Genomic DNA, 25,670 nt, shown 5'->3' with positions numbered 1-25,670 from the left:
ACCTTTATTTAGCCTATGTGAAGAAGAAAAACACAGATGACAATTTAAAATATATCAAAAATATAATGAAAAGTATGTTGTTGCGTGTCATTGGGCATTTTTAAGTGGGTATATGGAAATCCTGGAGCTTTCTTAGTGGGTATACTGTGTATACCTGCGTATCACGTAGACTACACCACTGCTTTTTCCCTTAAGTGATGGGATAACGTTAGCCTACTTTATTTGAACGCATTCATTTTTTTTAATGAAAATTCAAATACCCTGGTGACTTCAATGTACGCCCACATAGGTCTACTGACAGCTTCTTCAGAAAAAAGATCTTTCTTTTTTGAGTGCAGATGGTAAAAAAGTAGGCATACTAGTAGCCTACTGACTGCTGTATCACATTTGATATAGGCTTTATTTGTCCTTATTCTTGTTAGCTCAAGTTGTCAAATAAGGAGTTTAGCATCATGTGTGACTTAAGCAATTTTCTGTAATGAAGGGTTGGTCCACTAAATTTAAACATTGTCTTACTTATCCCTGATGGTATCAAGTCATTAAGATTATTTTTGTATTATCCTAGATATTTTTTACTCCACCACTGTACACTGGAGGTGAAGGGAATTTTGTTTCAGATGCTCACAACATTGAAAATAGCCTTTAAGGAATTCTTGAAACAGTTTCCCTGTTACTCTGGATAATCTACACACTTCGCTGTGAACATGTAATGAAAATACGTTCTACGAAAGAAATAATCGCTGTACAAATTGTTGACAACCTGTTCTGTGGAATATCAAAAATAAAAATAAAAAACAGGGGCCCTCCAGTGTGAGTCACATTACTGAAACTAAAGTAGTGAGTGAAAACAAGACATAGCAATCTATTAAAATCTGACTTTATTATGACGTCGGCCAAAAAAAAACCTGCAAAAAGAAAGTTCAAGCTGAAGGATGATGGATGTGGTATGTGGATGATTTGGTTAACAAACCTTCTTTTGAAAGTCTTTTTTAGGCACTCAAGGTGCTGGTGGTTGCTTGTCTGGACTGTTTTGGAACATTAATCTCCAAAGACAAAGAAGGGCCTTGGTGCTTCTCTATGGGACAGCGTTGGTCTTTCTCTGAGCAGACTTTTGATACTTCTGGTCTCCTCTTCCACAAAAGTACAGGGTGAGACTGGCCACTAATCGGCAGGTGGATGGACTTCACAGTCATTGGCAGGTGAATTGTGAAGGTTTCAATAGGGAAGGGTCCAGGCGGCTCAGAAGGAAGAGAAGGAGGTGGCAGAACCCCACTGCTGATGTTTTTGAGCTGAGTCTCTGCACTCTTCAACAACATCTTAGGCAGAGGCTTTACTTTTTCTCCTGCAGGTTCCTTCTCTTTGACAGGACGGCGGCGTTTCGGTGCCGAACGGTTGGAGGACCTCAGTGGAGGAAGTGGGCAGGGGCACTTGACCTTGAAGCCCTCAACAAGTAGGTTGACTCCTACATACTGTGGCACGTCAACTGCTGCCTAGAGACCAAAAGTGGCATCTTAAAGCGTAACTCTCGCCAAAATGCAACCTAGGGTCTTTTTGTGAATGTACCTGAGTCAAACTTTCGTTTAAAAGCATAATTAGGACAGAAACGCCACTTTTAAGATTTACTGTATTTTCGTTTTTCGGTCAAATGGCCTTTTGAATGAGAGTGCTAGTAATATGCGACAGGAAGATGTTTGTTAAATAAGTAAATTTGTGGTGTCTTGTAATCCCATGTGGGATGGGCCAAAATGTTTGGCATGACAGAAATAAAACATAACTAACTAACTAGCTAGGGGCACTACTATGATAGCATCAAAAATCACTATTTTTAAAACAATAAGAAGGCTCGACACAACATGAAACTTTGCTTGAAGTATGACCAGGGTCTCTACAACTTAACGAAAGCATTGACAACGTTGTTTGTGTACACAGTTTACTAAAAAGAAAGGTTTTGAGCAACTCACTGTAGCTGTTGTTCTTCCGGTCGCCGTCTATCAAGCCAGTCAAAAATAGTCGAGGGAGGAGAGTAAAGATGGAAAGCTCCTAAAGCTTAGTTCCATATAAATGCACGGAGAATTTGTTGTTTTGTCGTTAGTGAAAAACTATTATTGACCTTGTAGTTGAAAAAGGAGCCTCATATAGGAGTCCGTTCATTCGCATTCGGATATCGACTTGTTTTGACTGAGAAAATGGCGGATAGCGTAAACAATAACTGCTAACGTGAGTTGTTCAAAACCTTTCTTTTTAGTAAACTCTGTGTACACAAACAATGTTGTCAATGCTTTCATTAAGGTGTAGAGCCCCTGGTGATACTTGGAGCAAAGTCTCATGTTGTGTCGAGCCTTCTTAGTGTTTTAAAAATAGTGATTTTGATGCTAGCATAAAAGTGCCCCTAGCTCTCTCATTCAAAAGGCCATTTGACCGAAAAACGAAAATACGGTAAATCTTAAAAGTGGCGTTTCCGTCCTAAATATGCTTTTAAACGAAAGTTTGCCTCGGGTACATTCACAAAAAGACCCTAGGTTGCATTTTGGCGAGAGTTACGCTTTAAGTAATGTATATCAATCTCCACTTGAATGTACACTATAACCTGAAGAGGGCGGGATAACTCTTTCTTACCTGTCTATATATGAGCTGAAAGTCTCCAGTGTTTGCAGTGCGGTCTGCTCGCCAGTCCAGGACGACTCGTAATGTGTCTTCCTGCACAGCAGTACAGAGGCGGGCTGTCACAGGCGTGGAGGGAGCCATAGTGGGACTGGCATTGAGTTCTAACAGCCATGGACGCAGGTCATGACCTAAGAAAAAGAGAACCAAATAACCAAGTGGTGATCATTCCGTCTGTTTTCATAGTAAAAATACATACAAATATTAAACGGTAATCTATTAGAATTGAATGCCATGTTACAGTGATCTCATCCTACCGAACATAAAGTCAGCACCGTAGAGCTCAAATGTGTTTTTGCGTGACTCCATCAGATCCTGTGTTGTCTGTAATGCGTGGATCAAAGCCTTCTTCATCCCGGGGACTACCACTGTCTGCCACTGAGCTTCCTGGCCCTGGCTGGACAGAAAGGTCCTGAACTGGTCATCCGACCACATATTGTCAGCTGGGATACCACGATGACGCTGTTGGGAGGGTCTCAGGTGCTTCTGGATGGAGTTATTGCACAGGTGGACAGAGCTGCAAAGATGGGGTAAAGAGGCCAAGATTGGAAAGAAAAATTAATGAAAATGGGTGATAAGGAATGGAGAGAAGTATAATGAGACATGATGATTAGAGAAATGACACAAGGCCCTCACTACTTGTACTCTCCAGTTTGCCTTCAATCTATCTTCTCTTTGACTATGGTAATATTCACCATGTGATCAGACCAAGACATATTTAGTAACAGGTATAAAAAAAAACTAAAATCTGATTTTGAGGTTAGAGAAATGAACGGCAAGAAAGTAGAGAAGTGATGGGTAGGAAAAGTGTTTATAGAAGTTCTTTTTTTACAGTGTTTACTTGGCATATTTCTCATTTGTTGCTTATAATTTGTGCAACTTTGGTGGAGGTAGAAGAAGCACTCTTATACTATACAGTAAGTGGGCAGGTATTTTAGAGCCAGTTTGCAGTTTTGGAGTTGATTTGAAAGTTGCTAATGTACCCACAGGATAACAGCTATTTTCATGTCACACAAAATCAGATCTCCCGCCAAAAATGACAAGCATAACCATAACCTGTGTTGCCTTTCCCTTACTCTGTATCTTTCTCGCAATTCCCTTTTAAATTCAATGTTCATATGATTTCACATCTGCTTCTTCCTTTCCGCCCCTCTCCCCCATCTCTTTAGAAATATCACAGCCTGGGTGGCTCACCTGGTAGAGCGCATGCCCAAAAATAGAGGTTTACGCCTCGACGCTGCAGCCGCAGGTTCAACTGCTGCATGTCATTCCCCTTCTCTCTCCCCTTTCATGTCTTCAGCTGTCCTATCAAATAAAGGCCTAAAATGCCCCCCAAAAAAACAACTTAAAATAAAAAAAAATCAGTCTTACCTATCCAGCGTATCTAGCGTGTAAGGCTGCGTAGAGAAGCGCAAATAGCACTTTTTATAGAACCACACAGTCAGGGGGTTCCAGTCGGTGACCAGGAACCACTGGCGCACGTCAAATTTGGTGCCATAGATCAGCAAGGGGCGCTCCAGGTACTTCTGCACCACCCACTTGCTTTCTTTGATTAGGGTTGGATCACTGTCCACCAGCCTGAGGATCTGATCCAGACGCCTGGTGCATTTGATACCTAGAAGTCAGGTGTGGCAGGTCAGCCAGGACTTTGTCAGATATTTGGAACTCTTTGATAGTGTCTGACCTCTCACCTCTGCCCCTGGACTTAGCTCCAGGTTTGATGATCCAGATGTTGTGTATGCCGTCTATGTGCAGCTGTGGACTGACCTCCACCAGCCTCTGTAGCATGGCTTTGCAGCAGGTCACAAAATGATCACTGTTCTCGATCTCTGCTCCTCCACTGAGCGAGGAAACAGAGAGAGGGAGGGACTGTAGTGAGACACTGAAGAGCACTTTGGTTTCCTTTTATCTCACATACGCACACACAGTACTCACTGGACAACAAGATAGTAACTGTTGATAAACTCTGCCCACTCCTCCTTTGTAAGTGTTTGTGGTGTCTCCAAGTTTATGTCTATGTCATTATGCTGCAGACTCTCGAGAAACTCGTGGCACACTTTGAGTGCGCTGTTAATCATTTTGGAAAGGACCACTGGTTTAGATCGCCGTTTGTTTAGTTTCCTCTCAGCCCGAATGTTGTGGCTCGTTCCCTCTCCCTGAACACCCTGCTCCCTCTCCACAATGTACTTCAAAAAACTGGTGCAGGCTGTCCTCTTGTAGTCCTCTACACAAAATACAGAGACAAAGAGGCAATTATTCTAAGCGTTCTCTATGAGTGAAAGTACAGTAGAAGGATGCTGGAAATATATTAAAAAGTGATACGTGTAAGTTAGTTTGAAGGGCCATAAAGTCCGATCTAACCAATGAAAGCGTGCTTCTCATCCTCTGCTCCTAGTCTGTAACAGCGAGGGAAGAAGGTGTCTGGGTCAGCTGAGTCAAACCAGTGCAGGTTCCTCAGGTTCACACACAACCCCACCTGACAAAGAAAAGACAAATATTGATGCGGGCGTGACAGGAGACCATTGAATTAGTTTTTTTTGCTGTAAGAAATAATAGCATATAAATGTACCTTGGTGGTGAAGCTGCCTGCTTTTGCAAAATGATTGGTGATCTGTTCTTTTTGCAAGCTGTTGTTGTTGATGGCGTCTCTACGGTTTGTCCAATAGAAATAAACCATTTCATTCCGCACCAGGCGAGACTGTTTGAGTAGGGGGAAAGGATGAGAGCTGTATCTGTTGCATTTTGCGTTTACAAACCTCAATGTTTTAACAAGGTAAGCAGCAAACTTTCACTTGCTGTGCTCCCCCCCCCTGCACGTTGCAGATCACCTTATGTTAGCCTACAACTAGGCCTGCACGATTAATCGTTATAAAATCGCGATCTCGATTCACCCTGTTCACGATTTAATTTTTAAATTACTTTATAATTATTATTTTTTTTAAATAAAAAAAAATCATATATATAATATATATATATATATATATATATATATATATATATATATATATATATATATATATATATTTTTTTTTTTTTTTTGGACTTATTTTCTCATTTAATTTTACGAGCCGACTGCATCACAAACGCTACTACTTTCTTCTGTGAGTTTTAAACATAGACTGTATAAAAAAGGTTTTAAAGCGCTCCCAAACGCTGCAATGCTCTTCATTGAAGCCTCTATATTTACAGGCTTGTGGTGATGCGCAATGTGCTATAGCTGCCAAATATCTCGTTGTCAATATCTATGTTTGGTACTGCCAATTTGTTTTGTTTTGTCACGGTTCATGTGTGCAATAAACATTACACTTTGTGAGAAAAAAATCGTGGCAGAGAATCGTGATATCAATTCTAAGCTAAAAAATCGTGATTCATATTTTTCCCCGAATCGTGCAGGCCTACCTACAATCTTAGAAGTTATTTTTACCATGAGATCATATAGTCCATCTGGATCCTGCTCTTTCTCGACACTGTCTGAGTTGTCTGAGAAAAAGGAGCAATGTACATTAATGATGGGATATAGATAGATATCCACACCCAGTAATATTAGGAATAGCATTTCTGAAACAATCACACTTTCATCTAGATCACCGTCATCGTCATCACTGTCACCAGCATCATTAGAGCTGGCTCTGCCCTCATCGCTGTGGCGCTGGTGAGCATGGTGGTTTGGGGGGTGCACACGCTGCTCCACCCAGCCTCTCGACCTCAATGCTGCCCTGATGACAGGGTAAGGGCCCTGGACATAGAATACCTTATGCATCTGGGAGGAATGAAAGCAGACATCTAAATAATGGACAACTTTGTAGAACAATCAGAAATGTATGTGACCACATGAATGTTTTGTATACATCCAGTAGTCTCGCTTTGCCAGACCTTCCTCCACAGCGCTGCGGAGGAGGGATGTCTAGTCCACACAGCATTCCGGGATGGGAGAAAAACGTGCTCTGGTTTATTGGCATTTCTTTAAACCAATCACAATCGTCATGGGCGGTGCAAAATATTTTGGTGGAACATGTGTACGTTCAAAAGTTGTTTTAGTCATGCAACAGAAAACTCAGTATGGACAGATTGTCTAGCTAGCTGTCTGGATTTACCCTGCAGAGATCTGAGGAGCAGTTAACCATAGTCCTCAGAAATCGACCAGAGTTTAAAATTCCAAGACAAAGAAAGAGTAAGGAAACAGACATACGGCCGAAACGAGTGAAATCCGGCGGAATATGTGGATATAGACTATACATCCAGTAATGTTAACTCACCTTGACAGCTTTGTCCGCAAGAGCTTTGGCTGTCCTCACTCTCTCTGGGTTAAGAGCAGGTAAGCTGACAAAACTGCGGCGAACTTTGCCCTCAGGAGGTGTACCTGACACAAATCAAAACCTCTGTTGAGTAAATTATACTGTTATTTGTCTATAAAGCTAGTCAGAGATGATACTGTTCATGCAGTATGAGGAGTACTATACCAAGTTAACTCATTCATCATGTTGGTTGTCAACCTGCAGGGTAAACCTACTTGTTTGCAGGCTTTTGCATTCATCTTGGTTGCATTGCTGGACCACAGCTGTGACCTTCTGATCCTTGGATGAGCCTCCTGTTTCCCCTGAAATAACAGTAGGATTGTTACAGTACACAGTATATAATATTTTGGTACAATGGCTTATGTAAATACGTTTGCAAAGTAAGCCAGAAGGCCATGTTGTAAGCTTGGCATAACATAAATGGAAAAGCCTTCTTCAATGGCATAACATGCCAACATGTAGCAGTCGAGTGCCATGAAGGAGGAGACAGGAGAATATGCACAAACACCTGTATGCAGTTTCTTGCAACATAGCATTATTTGCAAATGTAATTTATCTATTACAAAACAAAATGTCCACACATTTGCTGATGAATAAGATATAAGCCTATATTCTATATGCATTTATATGCCTAAATGCATAAAACATAAACCCAATATAACTGGACAGCACATAGATGTAATAAGCATACCATTGTGATGGAAAAGCCAAAGCAGTGTAACTAAAGATTAAGGCTTGACATATTCAGCTTGGAGCCAAAAATAGCAAAGCCATGAAACTTTAATAAGTGGCCTCTGAGTTCAAACATTCGGTCACCTGTCCTTAATGCGACCTCATGATTAATTTAGCATTCATGATCTATAAGCCCGCTCTATGAATGTAGTCCTTTTGGAGGTGTGAAATCATACAGAAGTTACGTTTAAGTTTATAAATGGGTCCCTCAGCAGCAAGTTCTGCAACCTCTGTGAGTAATCTGTAATTTGACAATGTGAAGTCATAAAATGACAAAGTTACAATCAGAATATAGGCCTGTGTTACTGCTACAAGACTTGTGAATCAATTTTGGGAGTAGTAGATGGTTACCATCCTTGGTTATGAATTATGGTAATGGGGCCACCCTTTGATTAATATTTGAAGAAAATATATCTCCAGTATTATTTGTCTGGTCCTTGGGTCCATGTTCAGATGGGAACAGTGTTTTCATTTGTTGCTGTCTGTCCCTCACCACTGTCTGGGCATGGTGTGCAGCGTCTATCAGTAGTCTGGTGTAACAGCTGGACAGACTGTTTGGACCTGGTGGCCTCCATATTAACATCAGCTCTCATTCTTCATAGGAACCCTTTCTTTGGCTCTGCTTCATGGTTTGGTCAGACGGCTGCAGAGGACACAGACACACAGCATTTATGGGGAAACAATCATTCAGTGTAAAAGTGTGTTCAAATGTTACACAAATGATGTGTACATAATTATGAAAACTCTGTAAACAACTGCAAGTGCATCTCTGGCTACTGGTCTTGTAAATCAGACTCTCTCCAAGTGCAGTGGACTATAAAGTGGGTCAAATTGCTATGCAGGAGACAGCTTGGCTACACCTGTCAGGTTTGTACCTAACACTCCAGGTAGGGCGTGACACTAGTCGGATTTCATTCAGTTCCTTTTGAACAGGGGCCCGAAACCAGATACAAATCCCAACAACAACAATGCAAATTAAACTCCTACTGTAATCTATTTTACACAGAAAACACTCACATCAGACCATGTAGCATGTACAGCACACACAAAAGTATGTGTTCCTATGTATATATTTTTATTCTAATAATTAACGTTAATACTTGCAATAAAGCAACCACCGATTACAAGTCCTTTTTGTGTTTAACTAACGTAACGTTAACAATATCACAGTTACAACCTTCTCATTGACACAATCTTTTTAAAACTTATTGGCAAAGTAGCTACCAAAGCCTTAACTATTTTAGGCAAAGTTTCGACCTCATGGTTTAGTGTTTGTTCCTCTTACCTGCTAAAGTCCACTGGTGTATTAATCATAGACAGTATATAGGTATTAATAACTCCGGTCGGTGCACGGTGCGCCCGACTCTCGACCTGTTTATTGTTACCACGGCAACCGCTGGATAGCTCCAGAAGCACTCAACCGGATGGCGAGTTTTCAATACTGTCTATGGGGTTTCCACGTGGTTACAGAACCTTGACATTTATACATGGCATAGATATCTATGTATACATGGCAGCGGCTTTTAGTTTGCCGTATTGTACCATAACATTTTCCGTGGAAATATTCATATCCCTATTGGAGTTTATCCTAACGTTATTATTTTATGGCATCATGTTTTCTTTCGGTTGTATAGGCTACTTAAATCATTTTTAACTTAATTGCACATTAGTCTTGCTACTTTCAATGGCGTGTTAAAGAACGAATTACGTATTTGTTACGTAAGATTAGTCATATTGAATTATTAAATACTTATATTTAAATATACTTTTTGTTTTATTAAATGCAATATACAAATGTGGTAAACAACATAGATCAAAAATACTACATATACACAAAATATATAATTTATGACATTAAGTGAGAATATTAAAGAGATTACATAAAAATAAATAAAACAACATGAACATACACAAAGAAAATCATATTCAATCAGAGGATTAGGGGGGAGCTCTTGTCTTTCTAGCTGTACCTATAGGCTACTTTTTATTTGTTTAACAAACTGACTCGAGTAAAAAATTCAGTTCTATAAGAAGAGGTCTAGATAGGCTATTAGGTAATGAATTATACATTTTCTGTTTGTGAATATATCAGTAACATTTGCCATATTAGAAATGTAGGCTCAGATAGGCTAGAGTGACAGTATCTGGATTACTATAGAAACAGATAATATCTATAAGGTTAAAAGAGTAGACAGATTTAGTGAGTTCAAAAAAGTAAGACTCCAAATCTGTCCAAAATCTTTTGGATATTTCACAATAATAAAAAAAAGTTTCCATACAAAATGTAGAGAAAGTGTCAATGTCTGTATATTTAGCAATTATGATAATTAGCAGGGTATATTTATACTATATATAATAATAAGGAAAAAGCCTGCTCCAAATGTTCATGTTCTTTTTGTATTTTGAATATTTATCTGTTTTTTGTCATCTCGCTCTCTTGCGAGACTCTCTTGCTGCGTTCGCTGCCCGACTAACCTTATCCATCTCGCGAGACTTTCGCAAATGTAGTTAACCAGGCAAGTCCCTCCCCCAAACCTATGATTCAAACACACACACGACCTAACAGTCTGTGACACACATACACATGAACACGCATACCCTCATAACATAATACAATAAGGGCGTTTTAACGATATATATTTTAAAACACTAGAAAACAGGTAAGCCGAGCAACGTTTCTAAACGGTGCCTCAACTTGACAGTAACGTTAACGTAACAGCCAGTGAAAAACAAATGTTTTGTTTCCTGAAATTAACTCAAGCTAACATGCTAACACCGACGAATTGTTAACTTCCTTAGCTAGCTAGCTCAACATTTGTTGAACCTCTTTCCCAGGTGGCCGGAAAGTTCCCGTAAAATGTGTGGAAGAACTGCATGTACTCTTGCTTCTGACGAGGTGAGCCGAGCCTGCTCCTACAGAAACCGAGGAGGGCAGCGTAGACAGCCCCGCTGGAGGGATGGAGATGCGGACAAATACCAACCCTCTTATAACAAGAGCCCACAGTCTATGAGTCCCGTCCTGCTATCCCAGAGGCATTTTGATAAGGTAAGGTAACAACCGGGCCTGAGTGAAATGGGTCAGTGTAACGCTTCATCAGTTCAATTTTCTAAGCACAAAGAGACATTTGGAAAAACAGAAAAATGGGTTCCAATATCTAATTTTTTTTCCCGCCTTGACAAATAAAAAAATTGGATCTTTAACCTGTTTTTCCAATTTTCTGTTTTTATTCAGAGGATCAGAAATTTAGAAAATTGCAAAATTGCATCTGAGCTCCAATTATTCAGTACTGCGATGGTATTCTCTCCCTCGTTCCGCCTAGCTACGCCCCCCCCCACTCGAAACCATCAGTTGCAAGCACCTCTGACCCCAAAGTCTATCAGTTTTTAGTTTTTTTTGGTCCATATGCAGTTAATGACCTGCATATTCCGCAAAGAAGAGGAAGAGAATACCATTGCAGTATTGAATAATTGGAGCCCAGATGCAATTTTGTAATTTTCTAAATTTCTGATCCTCTGAATAAAAACAGAGAATTGGAAAAACAGGTTAAAGATCCAATTTTTTTATTTGTCAAGGTGGAAAAAATGAAAAATTGGATATTTGAACCCATTTTTCTGTTTTTTCAAATGTCTGTTTGTGCTTAGAAAATTGAACTGATAAGCGTTACACTGACCGAAATGCATACACTGTTTCAATTGAAGGATGCCAAATAGGTAACGTAGACGTGAAGATTTCGCCCTAAAAAACTTTTAGTAGGTCTAAATAACTCTCGAAGTGGAGGGATACCGATGTTGTATCGAACTCTGTTTCCCCGTTGAGATCAGTTCCCCTTACCTAAACCTGAACCAAATCTTAACCCTGAGGGAAACAGACTTCACATCACCGATAATCTGTTAATGATTCAATACGGACACATAACAATATACAGCGCAGCAACAACACAAATCATAAACTCTTCTCTGTCACAGTCTCAACAGTATGGACCATTGTAAGCCCCCCAACGGCTAGTATGTACTGCATGGGTTATGGCATTAAATAACATTATAGGTACTCATTTTATTGTGTTCACTCCTATGTCTTCAGAATGCTCCGGTTGATGAGTGTGTGTTGGCCTCGATGCGTTGGGGCCTGGTACCTGCCTGGTTCAAGGAGAATGACCCGAGCAAGATGCAATACAGCACCAACAACTGCCGCAGTGAGAATATATTGGAGAAAAAAACATACAAGGTGCATGCAGTTTAATGCACCGCAAAGCTAAACTTAGCACAATAAGTGATGACATTTGTGTTTGGTAGATTATTTCTCTGTGGTAACAATGCTTTTTGGCAATACATCTTATACCGTTGGAAAGCCTGTTTAGTTCCCTTTCAAATGGTGCCCCATTTGTACGGAAAATGCATTTGTGGGATGAGCAGCAGCGCTGAGTATGTGGGTCGCGCTGATGAAAAATTTGCCAAATCTTCTCTGCCAATGCCAAACAGCTTATTCTGCCATTGACTTGTTTGGTGGATTGGATGATTGGAGTTTAAAGAAGCAAGACAAGGCAGTGTGATGGTGTGGGGCGGCATCTCCCTCACTGGAAAAACAAGGCTTGTCATCATTGGAGGCAATCTCAGTGCAGAGAGATATAGAGATGAGATTCTGCAACTAGTGGCAATCCCATATCTCCACAGTCTGGGACCGAACTCTATCCTCCAAGATGACAACGCTCGCCCCCACAGGGCGGGGTTTATCAGAGACTACCTCCAGAATGTGGGAGTGGAGAGGATGGAACGGCCTGCCAGCAGTTCTGACCTCAACCCCATTGAACACTTGTGGGATCAGCTTGGGCGTGCTGTTCGTGCCAGAGTGACCAACACAACCACGTTGGCTGACTTGCGACAAATGCTGGTAGAAGAATGGGATGCCATCCCACAGCAGTGTGTGACCAGGCTGGTGACCAGCATGAGGAGGAGGTGCCAGGCTGTTGTGGCTGTGTATGGTTCTTCCACACACTACTGAGGCTCCTGTTTGTGAAATGAATAAATGGTTAAATTGTCAATATGTCTTGTTTCTTCAAACTTCAATCATCCAATCCACCAAACACCAAATGAGTCAATGGCAGAATAAGCTGTTTGACATTGGCAGAGAAGATTTGGCAAATTTTTCATGGGCGCGACCCACATACTCAGCGCTGCTGCTCATTCCACAAATGCATTTTCCCTACAAATGGGGAACCATTTGAAAGGGAACTAAACAGGCTTTCCAACGGTATAAGATGTATTGCCAAAAAGCATTGTTACCACAGAGAAATAATCTACCAAACACAAATTTCCTTACTTTTTGTGCCATGTTTATATTACCTTTCCTGTGTTTTATGCTTTGGTCTCTGTGCTGGATGTATGCACACACCAGTGTCTAATCACTTTGCCATCTTCCAAAAGGACCCTCTGATAAAAGGGCAGCGCTGCGTGATCCTGGCTGATGGCTTTTATGAGTGGAGGAGGAAGGAAAAAGACAAGCAGCCTTTCTTCATATACTTCCCTCAGGCTCAGGGAACCAGTCATGAGAAAACCGAGGATCACCCCTCAACCCCAGCTTGCAATAAGGAGAATTCAGAGACAGTGTGCCCTCCAGAGGAGGCCTCCCATGACTTGACAGAGGTTCATATTGGATTTAAAAAAAAAAATAAGCACCACAAACATTTGCTTTCATCCAGAATAGAAGTAGAGAGAATGCAGCTGTGGCGGAAATTACCATGGCTGAAAATATCCTGTCAAAAATGTGCATGTGTCCACCAGGTGTTTCTTTACCATTCATGCTATATACAAACCCATGCTTCAGTTTGGATTCTGGTGCTAGGCTAAGAAGTGTAAAAAATGACAACCATTCCAACAAAATGTGTCACTTTTTATTCATAAAACCTGCTTATTCTTGCGGCCATGCCCCTCTGCTCTATGCTATGTGTTGGCCAGGGAGGAGAAGCACCAGGTGAGTGGACTGGATGGAAGTTGCTGACTATGGCTGGACTGTTTGACTGCTGGACACCTCCAGGTGGTGGAGAACCCCTTTACACATACAGTGTAATCACTGTTAATGCTTCCCCAAGCCTGGAAAGCATCCATGATAGGTAAGGATAGTTAATGGGGAAAGGTTTTTTTTTTTTTTTTTTCATTTGTGTCTGTATGAAATCCTAAATTACTGTGTGGTTGTGTTTTAGGATGCCAGCAATCCTGGATGGAGAGGAAGAAGTGAGAAGATGGCTGGATTTTGGAGATGTGAAGTCTCTAGATGCCCTGAAACTGCTCCAGTCTAAAAACACTTTGACTTTTCATCCTGTCTCTTCGCTAGTAAACAACTCCCGCAACAACTCTCCAGAGTGCCTTCAGCCAGTTGATCTCAAAAGCAAAAAGGTATCAGATTTACTTTGGTATTTTTTTTTTTTTCTCACTGTAGTAGGAAAATGTAGTTCTTAAGTGGCTTAAAGCTGACAAATCTGACCCTTGACCCCCTAGGAGCCCAAGCCCACAGCCAGCAGTAAGATGATGATGAGCTGGCTGACAAGCAGCACACCTTCAAAGAGGAAGGAGCCCAACACATGTGGGAGTAAAGAAGAGAGCGAAAGCAAAAAGGCTCAGTGCAAGTCTACAGGAGCACTTCAGCATTGGCTTCAGGGAGCTAATAAGAAACCAAGAGCCACATGAAGATATGAACTGGGACTAAAAACTCTGCAGTGTTTAAAAGAGCATTTAGGCATTTTTTATTCCATTACTATTGACAGTTTTGCTTAGTAACTTTTAAATGCAATAAAAAAAAGAAATCTACACAGATACTATATTTAAAATTATCAATAAATGTCAGAAATAAACACAGCATGCTTTATTCAAGAATTTTATTACCCTTATTACTTGAAACGCAAAGACATTTCGAAACAATGTAGATACTATGCATTTATCATATTAATAATATAATGATGAATGCCAATACTTCCCCCCCCCCCAATTTTTTTTTTTAAGTTACAGTATGTATGCTTTTTTTGTAATCTATAATGCATTTCAACGTTTTAACATAATAGGAACAGACAGTTAAAGATCTGATCAGTTAAAAGAAATGTCAAGCACTTTTGTTTGCCAACACGAGCAACGGGCAGAGTCAGATATGGAGATTTACAACACAACTTTTTGCCTTCCCTACACAATGATTGAGAGGTTTGCAAATATACAAAGTCTTGCAATAGTTGACAGTAAAAAGAAACATACTAACTAATAGCATCAGTTATGAATATTTATACTTGAGAAAGTCTCTTCAGGACATCAGGTAGAATGACATGCTGTCTTCATTTTGTTCATTCCCACGTCAAATGTTGTACCACGAATAACTTGATTACAAAATGAACCTTCATTAGGGACCGCACCTACGTCAAGGAGCTGAGTCTGCATTCACACAGTGTCCTCAACCTGAGCTACAACTGCATTTATTGTGGCTCCAAAATGAGATGTCTGAAAGTCTTCAGCAATTGTGGATGACAGCAAAGTGCAAAAAAAAAAAAAAAAATCTGTACACACTTGTATGATGGACTTTTCATGGAACTGGATTTTATAATTATTTGCCAATTAACGAAAATCAGCAGGCAGCATAATAATGTGACCCACATGCACAGTCTCATCTTCACTACGTCAGTTTTTTTTTTTTTTTTTTTTTAAGATTGCATGAGGTTAAGTGAAACCATGGTTACAAGTGTTTTTGAGATTCAAACAAATTTAAGCCACAACACAAATGAGTAAAATCGGGGGAGCAGTGTTTCCTCTACTCATGCCACAGTGGCGGGCCGTGAAATTAAGAAAACTACCACTGCTAAAGAAACTGATTTAAAAAAACAAAACAAAAAAAAAAAAATCAGTTTTCCAACTTTACTTGTCAACACAAACATGTAGAGATAATGCTTTGATTTATCGTGAAGTATCCAAATAAAAGCAGTTGGATATATTTATGGAACCGAAAATGAGGTTAGCCCAAACCACCACCGCCATGAAAAAGTACATAGGGAAACACTGAAGTAATAAGCATCGTACAAGTAGATTCCATAATGTTTCCCTAAGGTGTTCTTTGGGCTGGGAGACTCATATTTATAGAAAATGTGTGTTTTGTATACATGAGGTGAGTGCAGCATGTTTGTGTGTAGTAGTATACTCAATGAGTTGGCTGCTGCTTGTATGTTGGGCATTAAGGATTAACACAGTGGGCCATGGGATAAGGGATGTATAGACAAGGCAAGACAGGGTAGTGAGGGCCCTCCCTCCCTCCCCCCCCAGAAGATCTTCAGATTCCTCAGCAGCTGCAGGTCTCCGCTGACGGCTTGGCTCGCTCGTTCCTGTCCAGCTTTATTGGCTCAGGGAACTCGTTGTACAACTCCACTTCGGTCTCCTGAAATCAGACAACATAGTTGCATCACCCAGCTCTCACAGAAACAGATGCTGATGAATGTTATTTCTCAACATTCACCAGACTGGGTCAAACTGTCAGATAGGATTCCCTGCTGGCCTCCATTACCTGTTTAAGGGCATTGCGTGCAATAGTCTGGAAGGCCTGCTCCACATTGATTGCCTCCTTGGCACTGGTTTCGAAATATGGGATGTTGTTCTTACTTTGACACCAAGCCTGTGCTCGCTTGGTCGTTACCTGAAAGAGAAAAAGAGCTGATGTTATACTAAGAAACATCGGACACGCGAGAATGACTGTTCAATCCAATTTTTTAACCACAACAGTACATTTTCCTTGCACGTGGTGCACATAGTGACACCCCTGGCAAACATAAATGTGATTGTCTGGACCCACCTGTCTGTTCTCCAGGTCGATCTTATTGCCCAGCACAACAAAGGGGAAATTCTCCGGGTCTCGAGGGCTGGCCTGGATCAAGAACTCGTCTCTCCAGCTGTCTAGAGTCTTGAAGGTGTTGGGTGCTGTCACATCAAACACCAGGACACAGCAGTCTGCTCCGCGGTAGAACGCTACGCCTAAGGACTGGAACCTCTCCTGACCTGCTGTGTCCCAAATCTGAGATACAGAATAGAGAAGACACGGTGTGTTTACATGCACAACATAATCAGATTATTCTAAATAAAGAGCTTACGGTAATACTTTGACTGTAGTGTTTACATGGTTCACATTAACCAGATCTTCCTGATTACCGACCACTATTTGTGCGATAGCTGATGAAGTCTGGAGTTACGTGAGGTACCATACAAGCCTGCACACAAGAAACTAAGAAAATGAAGGGACTTTTTTTACCATTAATAGTGCTGTGTGCCTTTTTTATTTATTTTTTTATAGGCATTTCCGCCTTTAATGATAGGACAGCTCAGACATGAAAGGGGAGAGAGAGGGGGGGGAAGACATGCAGGAAACCGTCACAGGTCAGACTCGAACCCTGGACCTTCTGCATCGAGGAATAAATCTCTACATATGTGTGCCTGCTCTACCAACTGAGCTAACCGGCCACAGATGTTTGCCTTTTTTTTAAAAAAATTTTTAACTCAGCATCACGAGCCATAATAATAATAAAATTAATTTATACTTTATTAATCCCGCAAGGGAAATTACAATGTTTTCACTCTGTTGTTAGAATACACATTATACATATAATGATGTTTATGAAGAAAAACACAGCTTTGTAGATTCTTTTGCCCCATAGTCACCAAAGTAAATAGTAATAGTAAATGTCTACCTCTGAGCAAAAGCCCTTTTTCTCATTTTTCTCTGGTCATGTAGCAACTATTTCATAATTATTTGTTTCTATCACTGCATAGACAGCCCGGTTTTATGAGAAGGCCATCTTCCCAGCAGTGAAATACTTCTTTAATTCTGATTTTGACCTTAACTCAACTAACCACGGTAAAGCCTTAAAAATGTGTGTTCCTTAATGGATATATATATATTGCTTTTACAGAACAGACATAGAAAGAAATTATGAATTTACTGTACACCATTAAAACGGTTGGTAGTCCATTGTTACTGAGGGGAATAAGAATTAGCATGGTTGTTTTCTTTTTTATACATCAAAACAATGTATTAGCTTTTTATTGTATTGATTGTTTTCAATATGATGACTGTGTTTCAATTAGAGATAAGCTAGCATGGCATTCTTGCCAGTTTCCAATTTCCTCAGTACCTGCATTGTGACAAGTCTGTCATCCACCATGACTTCTTTCGTCAGGAAATCCGCTCCTATTGTGGCTTTGTACTGGTTACTGAACTTCTTATTCACATACTGGTTCATCAACGAGGTCTTCCCAACTCTAGGAGAAAAAAAATAAATCACAGAACAACATTTAGAGCATATGCAGAGACAAGTGAAACAGAAAAAGTCACTGTGATGCATTGAGCATAGATTTGTGAAGCACAGAATACATTCCTTGCTCGCTGTATTTAGAGTGAGTGTATCAGACTACATTTAAAGTGCTCATATTCTGCTCATTTTCAGGTTCATAATTATATTTAGAGGTTATATCAGAATAGGTTAACATGGTTTAATTTTCAAAAAACACCATATTTTTGTTGTACTGCACATTGCTGCAGCTCCTCTTTTCACCCTGTGTGTTGAGCTCTCTGTTTTAGCTACAGAGTGAGGCATCTCATGTCTGTTCCATCTTTTTTGGGAGTCGCACATGCGCAGTAGCCAGGTAAGGACTACTAGCCAGTCAGAAGCAGAGTATGAGGGTGTGCCACGCTAGCAGCTAGGCGAGCATTATAACGTGTGTTACAAAGTGACGCATGTTTGTCTCTGAAGTAAAGGCTGGACTACAATAGAGCTGTTTGGAGCAGTTGGTGAAGTGTTTTCTGTTGGAGATGGTAAGTCCCTTTGGGGTGGACTTTGGACTTTTCTAAACCTATTACATGCACAAAAACGATATACAACACAGTAAAGGAAAGGGAAATATGCATAATATGAGCACTTTAATTCTTTAATACCCCAATTAAGTGTTTTTTTTGTATACAATAAACCATCAGGCATCACTCCTTAGTGTTGTCCCAGTATTTTATCTGTGGGGTTATGGCTCAACAACACTCACCCGGAGTCTCCGAGGATGATGACTTTGAGTAGTACTTTCTTCCTTGATGTCATTGTGCCACAGCTGTGAAGACCAAAAAAAAAATAGATTAGAGGGGAAAAGAAAACTCCTCTAATAGAAGCAGATCAATGCTGGAATTGCTCAAACACCATGGATACAGCCATGCTCTAGTGATGACCCTTTTGATATGGGCCAACAGGTTTCAGTGAAAGATGATAAGGCCTCTGTGCATCTCCAAATACACTCCAAAGAAAAAAGGCCTGTTCTAGGAATGAAACCAAGTGCAGGGTCTTACATATGTGCGTTTCCTTCACTTCACAAAGAAAAAGTAATAAGAGTAAACCAATATGCAGCACCACATTGTACCATGAGGTTCTAAATACTATTCATGATTTGTTTTCCTTTCCCAAAATATGTTGAACAATGCAGTGCTAGGGCTGTTGAGCTGAGATGACATCTACTATTTTTAGCACCACAGCTGGTTGTTATTGTTATACTGTAAAGTGTTGATTTTGTGATATTTATATTATATTTATACAAACCATTCAATGGAAGAAACAACATTGTTTCATTCCAAGATACAATTATTGTACCTTTATACAAGCTGAACATTACAATCAATTGAAAACAAAAATGTAACACACCCAGTTAATCCGAAACATACCGGATGGAATCATGAATGGTATTAATAGTTGCATGTCTATGCTGTATTGCATCATGATGCCTTCCCACTTGAGACATTATTTGTCCTACCAAACAGGCAGGTGCTGCACTTCAATCATTATCTCCACACAGACTTGACAGATTTTAGTAACTACAGATAATTGCTACAAATAAACAGCGCCAATATTTTTTGGAAAGATAGGTGCACTCATTTTAAGGCAAAGCTATCCTCAGGTCTTCTTCAAATGTATGAGTTCATCCCCCATGTACACATCTATATACCTTGATATAAGATCACTATTAAACATAATTCCTCTTCCAAATCTTTTTCTTAGTAATGTATAAATCACCACTTAGTACTAATTTACGTTATAACTAGGCTAAACTTACTCACAGCTGGCGTACAGATTATTCTTTTTACAAAAACACCTGGCTGATTAAAAATTCTCAGATGTGGGTCTGCTCCAGACATCGCCAAGCATTTCTGACTTTGACTGAGTGTGCTTTGTAATAATAAACCGCCTCATACAGCTGTAATGACCGAAGTCCAACCTCTATTACCGGTGGGCTTTAAATCATCACTCTATTCAGGTTAGACTTTGGAAAAGGCATTATTGTGGAAAAAAAACAACACAATCATATGTTTTTCTCCACACATCACTTAACGTTTATAGCCACTGATGTGATTGAAAAGCTACGGCTTGAATCCACACCACTGCCATTATGAAGCAAAACTAGCATAGAGCTATCGGTGCTGCTCTCATAATCTGCACCCCATGACACTGTGTCAGGGACTGATCACATGGTTTTAAACACAGGACTAACGCAACCATGACTTGGCAAGCATGATTAGCACAGCAAAATCCATACACCGGTAAAATCCATAGTTATGATAAATCTGTCGACATATCTGGTTGTAAATATTTCCACTTAATTAACTGACGTAGAGTCCTAGTTATCTCGACATTTTACCTAACAACCATAAAGACATCAAACACACTTGCTAAGGTTGCCAGGGTAGAATACACACAGTACATTCGGAGATAAAATGATAAATAACTATAGATAGATAGATAGATAGATAGATAGATAGATAGATAGATAGATAACGTTAAGCAAATGCAAAAGAACGATGAAGCATAGGTTGGGAAACAGTATCATTAAAGACTCGTTTTAAAACATCTAAAGCCAATCGTTTTTACCGTGTCAACTAACGTTACAGCTCAGTGACACTTCTTAATTTAAGCTAACGTTAACGTTTAGCTAAAAAAGGTTTATTAATAAATGTAAAACAGTTGACGACAGCTTTATTAGTAATATATATCGTTAGCAAAACCAATAACAAAAGTCACCACAAACCAACCTGGGCGATGATCCTGCAGAAATAAAATATCAAAGTGGACTTTTCTTCTGCCTCGGTTGGAAGCGTTAGCTAGCTAACGCGCAGCCTAGCTAACAGCTCCTATAAAGTCTGCCGTAAAAAAACAACACGTTTACAGCGTCGACAGCTGAATACTCTCCGATAGCTAGCCTCGCAGCTAACCCTACTTATCAAAATCAACACTGCCACTGTCGATGTATATCTCCCTTCGTGTAACAGAAGCGATTTAGTACAATGGTCTATTTCGCCCTGTTCCCGTTTGACGCTTGCTTTTCCTGTCAAGCTAACGTGCTAGCTGCTAGCCGAGTTCTGTTCACTTCCTCCAAAACAAGCTCTGTCGGTGAGGGCTGACGTCACGCACTGGACACGCCTTGTTCCACAGGAGTCTGAGAAGTCAATAACAATAACACAATGTCTTAAATTATAATAGCCTATAGCAGGGTTCTTCAACGTTTTTTAAACCAAGGACCCCTTAACTGAAAGAGAGACAGAGCAGGGACCCCCTACTACAAATATTGTATAAAATGAAGTTGCATATTAAACTGGGCCTACAATAACATGTAGGGCGGCCTAAAGCCTTTATACATACATTTTTAGTGCATAGAATACTAAGCTATTAAAATAATTATCAGCATGATTTTATAAATCATGTTTTAATGTTATGTCACATACATGTAGCCCATTGAATCCTTAGGATATACTGTATCTGTGGATGGCCTTAGTGACTACCTTACCCATTGGCCAGTAAGCCTATCATCAGTGGGGATTTATATTTGCTAATAATATGTTGGATTCATGTTAATTGACATTTTCATTTTTGAAAAAACTTTCAAATATTAACAATAGTTTGGAGGCCCCCCTGCAGTGACTCTGAGGACCCCCTAGGGGTCCCGGCCCCCCTGCAGTGACTCTGAGGACCCCCTAGGGGTCCCGGACCCCCTGTTGAAGAGCTCCGGCCTATAGGTTTAATGGCATTTATCTATCAGATGATATGCGTGGTCACACAGCATTTACCACATAATACGTACAGCTCACAATTCCATACTGCTACAATTTAAAAATATAAAGCTATAACGGTCATAAGAGCAAACATCTAACAAGAGCTGACGTGTAAAGAAACAGAAAAGTCAGTGAAAACTACCTTTGAAACTAGCTATAGCATTAAACCACATTATTGTTACAGCTTTTGATAACAATTGTAACTATTTATTAATGAATATACTACAGACCAACAAAATGTGGGCCTACAGATCACATATACAGGCCTGTGGCAAGTGGAATGTGGCTTTTTCTTTTAGCATTGTATTGTATTGTATAGTTCAGTTGGCCAGAACTCCCCAAAGCATGTTATTTTCAATCTTATCTTCTCTTATCTAATCTTATGTCTTTAAAAACATTTTTAACTTTATTATTAGTACTGAGCACTGTTGTCACTTTATCACGTTAAGTCCTACCGTGTGCTGCTGATTGTGTGTGTGTGTGTGTGTGTGTGTGTGTGTGTAAAAGGAGGCTGACCCACTCATCACTCACTGTAAACCAAATCTACCTATGGGTATAAATAAGCGTACCTTTAGTATACATACAGTGAAAGAACAAATGACAGATTGTTTCTTCTTCTAGTTCACAGAAAGTACAAGAATATTCAATATCAAGTTTGAATCTCTTTAATGTCCTTTTTGCTGGACATATTTTATGCAAGATTTTAAAAGAAACCTCTTTTACTTTGTTATTAAGACCTCTCCAATTAACCAGATTTTTTGCCAGTTCATTTCTCCATAGATTGAAGCCCAAAAGAACCTTCCTGAGGGCAGAGTTACCTCTTGTATATAATTCCTGATGTGTTTATTTGAACATTTATTTTTAGTAATGTCAACTCCCCCAAGGAATATACCACTACTAAGCGGATTGATCACTGACAGTACTGATCCTCAGCACTGAGACGTTGCAGCACACTCCTCGGCACAGCATCAACAACTGTTGCATATTCTCTTGCCGTGACTGTTAACCAGAATTTGGAGAGGAATTCATTATACTTTAGTAACTGCCCGTCAGCATTAAGGAGTTGCTTTACCAATACAATACCATTAGCAACCCAATTTCCATAATACAGAGATTTATTTTTATATTGAATATCCTTGTTATTCCAAATGTAGTAATTGGTTGGTGTAAACCTCTGCCTTTGCTCTGTTGAAGCCTGACTTGACTTGCAGCTTCTGTGACGTCTGCCTCCGTTGCTCTGATTGGTTGTAGGTCTATCCAATTGAGTTCAGAGGCATTTTCTTTCCTGGTTCGGTTGAAACACGCCCCATAATCACAGCCCAATGGAGCAGTATCAGATATTCTGACTAGAATCTGAGTATGACGACGTCAGGCTACCTCAAGGTATGTGTGCTGTACCTATGTTCTTTTTTTTTAGATACTTTGAGGTTTACAGTGCAGTCTGTAGGCAGTTGGACATGGCCACATGACTATAAGTTATCAAGGGTCTACCATGGATTTTACATTGTATTTTCTTGTTTTCCAGTGCCCAGACACAGTGGACGAGTGGCAGCAAGTAGCCGATGGATTCCAGGCACAGTGGAACTTCCCAAACTGCCTATAGGTGCTCTGGATAAGAAATACCTCAACTACAAGCATACATTTGCCATGGTGCTAATGGCACTGGTTGACAGTAGTTACAGGTTCCTGTGCGTAGATGTTGGTTGCAATGGGTGGATTTCAGATGGCGGAGTGTTTGGTGGATGCTCACTGCAGGATGCCCTGGACGACATCCAACATCCCCGCCTCTGCACCACTTCCTGCTTCTTATTGTATTGTGGCAGATGAGGCATTTTCCTTGAAGGAGTACCTCATGAAGCCATATACAAACAGCAGGCTACCTGTAGAGCAATGCGTCTTTAATTACAAGCTGGCGCGAGCTCAAAGGGTGGTAGAAAATGCCTTTGGCATCCAAGCCAACCGTTTTCGGGTCTTTCTAACCACCATCAACATTCAAGACATTGTTGAGGACGTTGTTTTGGCTTTCTGTGCCCTGCACAACTTCCTGCGGACCGAAAGCTGTGACCTATACTGTCTATGGCTGTGACCTATACATGGTGGAAATTGTTGACCAGGAAGGACTTGATCATGACACTGTCCCAGGAAGATGGAGACCTAGAGCAGGCCTGCCTGCCAAACACAACTGATGCAACAGCACAAGCCAAGTAGCACAGGGATGAACTATGCAGTTACTTTAATTTTGATATCGGTGCGGTGCCTTTTCAGTGGGGCAAAATATAGTAAATATGTATCACTATGTGTTTCCTATCTAATGACTGTAGCTTGAAATTACAAAATAAAGTTTTGTATTTTGCATTATACTGTCTTGTCTGGTGTTCACTCTTGCCAAAGAATTACTATTGCAAATACCCTTTATCAAAGTAAGTGTTGTATTATCAAATGTTCACAATGGAATTCTTAGAAGGCAACGATCAACTGCATAGTATGTATCAATAAGAAATAAAGAATCACATAGTAATAGGTAGCCTAATGATTAATCATAATAAAAAACAAGTACTGTAAATATGAATAGCTTTTGGTACTAATAAAAGTTTGTAAAGTAGGTAGAGAAAATATAAAAGAAAAGGTAGCAGCATGCAGGAATTATTCATTATTTATTTACATCTATCTGTTCCAACTGATGCTTTCTCAAGTTTGAATGAACATAAAATTTAATGGCAATTCAACATTACAGATAAGTAAAATGTCTGTTAGTAGAGTTTTCAATAGCCAGGTTGTGGTCTACCAGTTGTCCACCTGGTGCTGGAAATGTGGCAGTAATTGTAGGGTCAACTTCTGCATTCTGTACTCAATTTTTTTTGCAGTAGGCAGGGATGTGTTCATCGTGGTATTCCTGAGAAGCTAACCTTTCCAGGGTTTTAACAATGGTGCGCATCAAGTTTGTTGACTCCTCACTGTTGGACTCGTCCAGCATCTGCTGCAGTGCTTCACTTGAGGCCTTTGGAAAGGTTTCTCTCAGTCAGTATGGACTCTGCTCCACAGATGCTGGTCTCTGCTAGGGGGAAGAAACAGGGCTCCTCTATAGGGGTGCTGGTCCTTGTCTAGCTGCTGGTACCATCTGAGGGTGAATCAGAATCAGGAACAGTCGCAAAGGTTCCTTAAAATAAATAAATAATAATAATTTACAATGATGGTGATTTAATACCTTGGATTCTTAAAACTGTTCACCAAGCATTCATATATCAATAAAAAGTTATCAATGGGTATAACAATACCCTGAAATGTGGGCTCCATTTGGTCACGGTGTGCATGGTCAGATGTGAAAGGTGGGAATATAAGCTTCCCTTACAGCGAAGACAAATATAAAGATATGGCTTAATTAAAATTCTAAAGTCGCATGGCAGATTGTGGAAGATAATGGGAGTGACACCAAGTTTACATATGAAAGGCTACATGTGAATAGAGGGGCAGAAATCCTGCACCTGGACAATCAGTGGCCACTTCTTGCACATTAATTTACATTTTTGTCATTTAGCAGATGCTTTAATCCAAAGTGACGTACAATAAGTACATTAAACAATGTTTTATTTTTACTCAAGAAATAAAACAGTTCAGTTACCAAATTATAATAAATTATTTTTATTGGAAGAAAGTTCACTGAATTATCAGGGATGTTTAGTCCCTCCTTTCCAGCAGGTGTACAGTGTCTGGGTGTTGGACTTTTGTGTAATATTGATTTTGAGGACTTCTCAGGTTTCCAGCAAGCTCTATTAGCAACTTCAACGTTTCAATGTTCTGTCTTGGCCATCTTATTATTATGAGTATTTGATGATGTCATAAATATATAAAATATTTATGCCGACCACGCACGGCGCGGTGAGTGCGCCGTGACG

General features: G+C 40.0%; 3 protein-coding genes across 9 annotated transcripts; 1 reads left to right on the top strand and 2 right to left on the bottom strand.

Moving 5' to 3' along the window:
- Nucleotides 1–861: 861 nt before the first annotated feature.
- Nucleotides 862–10,534, bottom strand: LOC116035331 (tubulin monoglycylase TTLL3-like). 5 transcript variants are annotated; one of them, XM_031278362.2, is made up of 14 exons: nt 8,974–9,127; nt 8,182–8,331; nt 7,172–7,258; nt 6,918–7,021; nt 6,235–6,421; nt 6,086–6,141; nt 5,231–5,359; nt 5,023–5,137; nt 4,597–4,885; nt 4,353–4,501; nt 4,033–4,276; nt 2,919–3,178; nt 2,617–2,792; nt 862–1,490 (listed from the first exon to the last, which is right to left on the bottom strand). In XM_031278362.2, exons 2-14 carry the CDS (start codon nt 8,279–8,281, stop codon nt 990–992), a joined length of 2,397 nt encoding a protein of 798 aa, XP_031134222.1. In that variant the 5' UTR covers nt 8,282–8,331; nt 8,974–9,127; the 3' UTR covers nt 862–989. The 5 variants fall into 5 exon arrangements, with proteins under 5 accessions (XP_031134222.1, XP_031134239.1, XP_035857978.1 ...); XM_031278379.2 differs by having other exon boundaries at nt 6,250–6,421; XM_036002085.1 differs by having other exon boundaries at nt 6,086–6,132; nt 6,250–6,421.
- hmces (5-hydroxymethylcytosine binding, ES cell specific) lies at nt 10,228–15,283 on the top strand. 3 transcript variants are annotated; one of them, XM_031278398.2, is made up of 7 exons: nt 10,228–10,348; nt 10,524–10,734; nt 11,770–11,913; nt 13,110–13,274; nt 13,641–13,795; nt 13,886–14,078; nt 14,181–15,283. In XM_031278398.2, exons 2-7 carry the CDS (start codon nt 10,546–10,548, stop codon nt 14,367–14,369), a joined length of 1,035 nt encoding a protein of 344 aa, XP_031134258.1. In that variant the 5' UTR covers nt 10,228–10,348; nt 10,524–10,545; the 3' UTR covers nt 14,370–15,283. The 3 variants fall into 3 exon arrangements, with proteins under 3 accessions (XP_031134258.1, XP_031134249.1, XP_035857979.1); XM_031278389.2 differs by having other exon boundaries at nt 10,229–10,348; nt 13,110–13,328; XM_036002086.1 differs by having other exon boundaries at nt 10,229–10,734; nt 13,110–13,328.
- rab7a (RAB7a, member RAS oncogene family) lies at nt 14,668–21,111 on the bottom strand. The gene is made up of 6 exons (XM_031278408.2): nt 20,761–21,111; nt 18,735–18,797; nt 17,834–17,960; nt 16,501–16,719; nt 16,216–16,344; nt 14,668–16,089 (listed from the first exon to the last, which is right to left on the bottom strand). The coding sequence occupies exons 2-6, from the start codon at nt 18,785–18,787 to the stop codon at nt 15,994–15,996; spliced, it is 624 nt and encodes a 207-aa protein (XP_031134268.1). The 5' UTR covers nt 18,788–18,797; nt 20,761–21,111; the 3' UTR covers nt 14,668–15,993.
- Between the last annotated feature and the right edge of the window lie 4,559 nt (nt 21,112–25,670).

The sequence above is a fragment of the Sander lucioperca genome, chromosome 6, assembly GCF_008315115.2.
Source record: "Sander lucioperca isolate FBNREF2018 chromosome 6, SLUC_FBN_1.2, whole genome shotgun sequence".
Taxonomy (NCBI): Eukaryota; Metazoa; Chordata; class Actinopteri; order Perciformes; family Percidae; genus Sander; species Sander lucioperca.
The sequence above is the reverse complement of the archived record's forward strand: the minus strand, read 5'-3'. Positions and strand labels throughout refer to the sequence as shown.

Coding starts and splice junctions, on each gene's coding strand:
- LOC116035331 (XM_036002084.1), bottom strand. CDS start 8,281: ATGAGAGCTGATGTTAATATGGAGGCCACCAGGTCCAAACAGTCTGTC. Junction 7,259..8,181: donor CACACCATGCCCAGACAGTG/GTGAGGGACAGA, acceptor CTGTTATTTCAG/GGGAAACAGGAGGCTCATCC. Junction 4,277..4,352: donor AGCTAAGTCCAGGGGCAGAG/GTGAGAGGTCAG, acceptor CCTGACTTCTAG/GTATCAAATGCACCAGGCGT.
- hmces (XM_031278389.2), top strand. CDS start 10,546: ATGTGTGGAAGAACTGCATGTACTCTTGCTTCTGACGAGGTGAGCCGA. Junction 11,914..13,109: donor TGGAGAAAAAAACATACAAG/GTGCATGCAGTT, acceptor ATCTTCCAAAAG/GACCCTCTGATAAAAGGGCA. Junction 13,796..13,885: donor CTGGAAAGCATCCATGATAG/GTAAGGATAGTT, acceptor GTTGTGTTTTAG/GATGCCAGCAATCCTGGATG.
- rab7a (XM_031278408.2), bottom strand. CDS start 18,787: ATGACATCAAGGAAGAAAGTACTACTCAAAGTCATCATCCTCGGAGAC. Junction 17,961..18,734: donor ATCATCCTCGGAGACTCCGG/GTGAGTGTTGTT, acceptor TTTTTCTCCTAG/AGTTGGGAAGACCTCGTTGA. Junction 16,090..16,215: donor CACGCAATGCCCTTAAACAG/GTAATGGAGGCC, acceptor GTCTGATTTCAG/GAGACCGAAGTGGAGTTGTA.